The sequence below is a fragment of the Oryzias melastigma genome, linkage group LG15 (assembly GCF_002922805.2).
Source record: "Oryzias melastigma strain HK-1 linkage group LG15, ASM292280v2, whole genome shotgun sequence".
NCBI classification, from domain to species: domain Eukaryota; kingdom Metazoa; phylum Chordata; class Actinopteri; order Beloniformes; family Adrianichthyidae; genus Oryzias; species Oryzias melastigma.
Genome location: NC_050526.1, coordinates 22,543,027 through 22,549,181, shown reverse-complemented (window position 1 = coordinate 22,549,181; position 6,155 = coordinate 22,543,027). Strand labels below are relative to the sequence as shown.

General features: G+C 35.5%; 1 protein-coding gene across 2 annotated transcripts in view; it reads left to right on the top strand.

Annotated features, from left to right (window-relative positions):
* LOC112161606 (rho GTPase-activating protein 19) overlaps positions 1-5,015 on the top strand; it is a 9,749-nt gene extending 4,734 nt beyond the window's left edge. For both annotated transcript variants that reach the window (XM_024296866.2, XM_024296865.2), the window contains exons 7-11: positions 1,452-1,517; positions 2,338-2,529; positions 2,620-2,712; positions 2,908-3,021; positions 3,592-5,015. In XM_024296866.2, the coding sequence (XP_024152634.1) occupies positions 1,452-1,517; positions 2,338-2,529; positions 2,620-2,712; positions 2,908-2,982 (426 nt within the window). In that variant the 3' untranslated portion in view covers positions 2,983-3,021; positions 3,592-5,015. The remainder of the gene's footprint in view (positions 1-1,451; positions 1,518-2,337; positions 2,530-2,619; positions 2,713-2,907; positions 3,022-3,591) is intronic.
* The last annotated feature ends 1,140 nt before the right edge of the window (positions 5,016-6,155 follow it).

Below are 6,155 nucleotides of genomic sequence, written 5' to 3'. Positions count from 1 at the left end.
TCGCCCATCAGTGGCCGGGATAGGCTCCGGCACCCCGCGACCCCGAACGGGATGAAGCGGTCAAGAAAATGGATGGATGGATGGATGGGATAGTGGGTGTTTTGGTCATAGTATTAAATTCAAGAACTTGTAGCTGCACCACCTGCTCTTAGAAAGCAGACATTTTTCTTAGTATGCAAATGGACAAAACCCCCTAAACCAAAACAGTGAAGCATGAATGACTTTACGGTTTTTCAATTGGTGCAAAATAGAAGGCATTTAATTATGACAGTCTCCACGTTTAAAAAAAGAAACAACAACAGGCCCCAGAGCACAAAGAAGGTTGTTTCCGTTGGCTCAGAGAATGTAAATTAGGCTACAGAATTATTAGAATTCTCTCCTGTGGAGAAGGAAGCAGAGCTGGAATGGACTTTTTAGGCCTGTGAATTGATGAAGAATGCAGTGAGTGGAACTAGTCCACTGTGAAACACCGTAATCTACTATTGATGCACTGAAACTGTTTTGAATTCCAACAAATCCTCTGAGAAAACGAGAGAGACAATTTGCATCACATAAACTAAAATTATTGGTGAAATACTGATGGTGCCTATTTACTGTGCTTGAAGATGTGATTCTGGGAGCAGAAAAATAGATTTGTTCCAGAAAATAACTGCATTTAACCTCATTTGTAGGAATACACATTTTTTGAAAAAAACTATGATTTGTCGCAATACTGATATTTTTTCCTGCCTTACTCCAATGATTGAGGAGTGAAAGTTTAGATGAAGAGAAACCCGACAACATTTCTTATGACTATTGATTCATGACTAAGACTGAGACGGTGTCTCCAAGTGTCCACGCTGGGCTTAACCTCAGGGGGTGAATGGGCTCAGGAGGCCGTCTTAATGACCACCAAGGGAGGTCTTTGGGACACGATTCACAGCGCTGAGGCTGTGTGTAACCTCAGGACTCACAGGAGAGCTTCAAGCCTCCTGCTGGACTCAGAACGCCTTGATGTTCTTCTAGAGGAGCAGTAAGTGGCCTCATGGGAAAAAGGGGGTCTATAAATCGCCTCTAAAGTATTTCTACAGCAATCAGGTCAAGAAGAAGGAGCTCAGAATTGACTGATAGATGACCTTTTTGTACATTTTTCACATTCAACTCCATTTTTCTTTGTTGGTTCTAAAAACATATGTTTTTGATGATATTTTATTGTTTTTCAGGTTTTTTCTAAGTAAAAAGACAAACATTTAACACTAGAAACAGTCTGGAGGTTTGTTCCCTAAAGCATCTATGAGGTTATCTCACAATTTATTGATGGCAAACAGCACCAAGTCATCTCTAAAATGTGTCTGTAGAGTGTCTTTATTTGTTCAGTTTAACCAACTCATTTATACCTCAGTATTACAGAGGTATAAATGAGGCAGATGAATCATTATGTTTTTTTTTTTTTTTTTTTTTTTTTCTTAAAGGCGCCAGAGTATATCAAAGACTATGCCAAAGCACATTTCCTGGGATCAAAGGCTCTGCAGTCAAATGTAAGTTTTTGGATGTTTCATCTGTTTTTATTAATTAATGTTTTACCAAAAAAACGGCATATTGCAGGCTTTTACACTGTGGAGACCCCTGAAGGGGAAAAGCGAAAAGCAAATCATTTTTGCTAATGATGATTGAAGACTTTTAATTCATGCAGTCCATCTGAATTATGTCAAAAAGGAAGTAAAGTCGTAGATCTGAAAGGTGAAGACATGAAGCCGAGCTTATTTTGAGGAAAATTTGGAGGAAAAACTCCAAAACTTGATCAGTTTGGGTTAAAATAAAAAAAAAATACTCAGTTTAAATGAATCAAAGCTCTCCTACAGTTTTACTCTTGAATAGAAATCAACCACAAAATCAGTTCATATTGAAGAAAAAAACATTTTTGTAACGTCATGGCCACATAATCCTCCGTCTCTACAGTTCCGCTCTCATGTTACACCTTAAAGATAATGAGGCCCAATTTTGGCATTTTATTTAAAACGTTTTTTCAATAAATTACATTTATATGTTCTTTTAAAAGGAAGTGGTAAATGACAAAAAATATCTGTGAAGAACATACTTTTTTGCATTTCAGCTTCTCTAATTCTGATTTTTTCCTCTATACTAACAGTTTTTTAAATATTTAAGTGGATATTTTTGTAGTTGGTTTAAATAAAAATCCTGCATGATTACATATTAAACCATATGCTACAAAATGCATTAACTTTCAGACCAAAACATTTAAAATTTCTTGCAAACTCTGCAAAAAGTCATTTATTATTCAAAGTGGTGTTAATATGAAGAGAAAATATTTTTTCCCCCATTTCTTGTTCTCTTCAGGATGATTTGACGTTGTGTTCTGGTTCTGAATTTGGGTCGGGGGCTGCAGTTGTTTACCCATCTCCTTCAGTGAGAACAAACACGGAAAAGTCATCAGAGAGCCTGAGTTACACTGAGACTGCCCTCAGAGAGCTGTACCAGCAGGTCAGCAGCATGCCGGAGTCTGCCAAGAAGAAGAAGCTTATCAGAAAGGTGACTGTCATTCCGTATGACTCTAAATAAATAAATAAAATACAGTAGGTTTTTATAAAAATCTTGACAATATGACTCGCTTTTGTGAAGTTTGAGAAGCAGCCTGGAATGACTCCATCAGCAGAATGTCAGTCACCGTTCAGGAGACACCAGCGATCCCGCTCTTTTAGTGGAATTATCAAGGTTTGTTGGAGCCACTTCTTTGTCTATTAATAGACTTTAAAATTATTTTATTGTATACTTCAAATTGAGCTGGTAAATGGAACATTTTTGTCACAAAAGCTTTTTTTTATGTTCTTAGTTAAAAAAAAGCATGTGGAGTATACAACCAAAGCAATCTATGTTTAAATGTGTTTTATTTTAATTTTATTTTTACAGAAGAAGGTGTTGGGAAGCCAAATATTAGCCGGGAAAGAGAACGGCGGCTCACAGCAGAGTCCTCCCACTTCCTAAAGTGTCAGGCACAGAAGGCTAACAATCAGCTGCAGAGCAGTAAGTATTTAATGAGTTTAGTTTGAAATGAATATTTATTATAAAACCAAGTTGAGAGTTCTTGCTTCAATTGCTTGGGGAAATTGGTACCCATGCCCTTCTATCAAAGGCCATTCGGTCCCCGCACAGAGTGTGAACTTGGTTTGCACTTTGAATGTGGACGGTACCAGCAGCTGGCTCCGGTAAAGAAAGAGCTTAATCAAAAGGTCAGGCTCTTAATTGGTTAATCTATATTCCAACCATCAAATGTGGTCAAAACTCATATAAAGAGAATTGAAATTAGCTTCCTGATGGCTGAATTCTCCCTTAAAACAGTGGTGAGGAGCTTTATGCAGATATTACGTGATTCTCAAAGATGTACGGACAAAATGGAGCAGACAGATGGATCTCAGAATGACGTCCAACCCTTTAAGTAACAAAACTGCCAAGTATCACACTAAATTCTTGTCAATATCATTTTTTTTAATTTAGTTCTGTTCAAACAACTGTTTGTAGTTCTTCAAAGTAGCTCTTGTATTAAGGTTGTTAATTTGACACTAACGTCACACTTTCCCTGTTTCTCTTCTCCAGGGTTTTCCTTATAAAATTGTGACCGTCAGAACTCCAGGATCCTCTTCAAGTTTTGAAAGAGATGCCACTATTAACTGTTGAGTTAATCTTTATGTTTTTATTTTTTACTGTGAGTTTTGTCATTTCCACTGAATATGAGTTTAGCTGATGTAAGCAGGCAGGAATGAACAGTTACTGTGCACCAGAGAAGCTGACAAACTTCCATTTGGTTCTGTTTAATTCTCTTTTTTAAAATTTTGATTTGTTGTCCAAAAAGCACAGATCATTTAAAAAATGTTTTACAATTGATAGTTTATTCAGTGAAAAGTTTATTTAAATTGTAATGTTTTTAAGCTTTTGTGAAAGATTTAAGTTACTATTTAAGTATTTTATTTGCTGTTAAGTTGAATTGGTCACGGCAGCTTTGAGCTGTTACTTCAGAGATGTGCCTTAAAGAGTCTTTAAGTTAAACTGTTTTTACTTTTTTTTATTACATTTTTTTTTATCTTTCAGAAGTGTCTTAAAATGGGAAAGTTTATACATGAAAAAAAAACAAAAAGGACTGTTTTACTTAATGAAACTAGCTTGATTTTAATGAAATGTATGACTACTGTGATACTTTGTTCAAATATTTGTTCAAATGTTAATTCAGATTATATTTGGGGGGGTTATTTTTATTAATATTTTAGCTAAGTTTACAATAGTTTTCTTATTTTAAATTGTAAATTTTTTATTGGGATTTTCTTTTAGTTACCTTAAGTTTTATTCTATGCAAAGTCTGAACAAAAAAAATTTTACATTCATTTTTTTTACTTTCTTGTGTTCCTTTTTTATTGTACCAATTGCTTAAGCCAGTTTTTCTTTTTTTTAATGACATTTTATGTTAAACAATATTACTTTAAAAGCTGTTACATTTTGAAACATTTAAGATTGTAGAAAAAGTCAACGATTAAAAGATATTGAGCTTTATTTTTTTTCATAGAAAATTGTATTTTTGACCAAACTTGTGTTTTTTGAGTCGTAGTTCTGTGTTGTAATTTTATCTTCAACCACAAGGCTACGCTCTTCTGCTGTAGATGACATGGACCCATAAGCGCAGCATTTATGTTTTTTAAAGCAGGTAAAATTGTTTTGAAATTCAGCAGTCGTCAGTGAGGGATATTATTGATTTGATCAAATGTTCTATTTTTTTAAGACTTCTTTTGAGTTATTTTTAATTTAGTTTCAAAGTATTTATTTTCAAATCTTTTATTTTGTGTCGACACTGATGCTCATTGTAATAGTTCCCCTAAAAGAAAGTTTAAATTAAACCACAATAAATTGTCATAAACTCCTCCTAATAAAAGGAAAATACAGAGTTAAATTATGTACAGCTATTCCAACTCCTCAAAGATGTGAACAAAAAATGACATTCAAATCCTGTAAATAAATCCTCTATGCTTTAATGTGTCTCTTTCAATGTCACAAAAGTCAAACTTCAGTTGTCGGTTTTTCACTGACATGCGATCAACAGGATCTCCGTGCACTAAAACAACCTTACTGGGGTCACTGTGAGTTGACAGGAAGAGGGAAGACGCTTTTCCACAACAGCAGGAATGTGTCAGTGTGTCATTATGGCGTCCGTGTCAAAGCACGCTTGGCATTTGTAAGTATACGTTTTAAACATGACCTGTAGGGACGGACGGCGCTGCTCGCTCTCTAAATAACCAGCAGACAGCTTTCACAGTTGGAAGATTATTTGACAGGTGAACTTCAGAAGTCGGGTTTTTATTTGAAGGGTTTAAGTCGAAATTAGTAGAAAAACGACAAATCCCACTTTTATTCCATAAAGAAGCTTTCTGCTGACACTTTTACTGTTGTCCATGTAGTGGATCATGTGTACACCTGCACCTAGAAACTCCTCCTGCTTCCTTTCATTTTTCTGTTGGATCTCCTTATTACAAAAAAGACTAAGTTTTTGGTAGCAGTGCACACATATGATTATCTTTTTATATAAATGTGCTTTAACGGGACTTTTTAAGATAATGATGGATTATAGGTTTGGCTCCAAAACTATCAAAAATATATTTTTTGTTTGCATAATACAGATTTTGAACCAATAAAGTGCAAACGTGAACTTATTGGAAGGCTACCCTTACATTATCAACAATGGTTAGACTGTAAAATATATTACATTTTGCTTAAACATTTAATTTAAAAATTCCTTTCAAAATGAAGAATGTCACATTGAGGCGACTTCTCCTTTCCTTTTTTTTTGCCTCTAATTCTTTGTGTCCACTTAAAGTAACTTGTGGTCTCAGCATTAAGAGAGCTGGGATTATTTTTTCCCATTTGTAACTGCACAGTAATCTCTGCTCCTGTGGATATTTAAATATAAGATTTCTGACTTTTATGGCAGTGGTTTCCCCCCGTTATTAACAGATTTGTGGCTCTGTGAGCTCCGTGTTCGGACCCTCGCTTGCAGCATTTTCATTGCCTCCCTGGTGCTGACTCTCCTTTTCCCCCGGTGGGTTCTCCATGTGAGCGTGCCTCTTCTCCCTGCAGCCCCTCCCTCTGGATGGGGTCTGTAGAGTGTCATGCAGGTT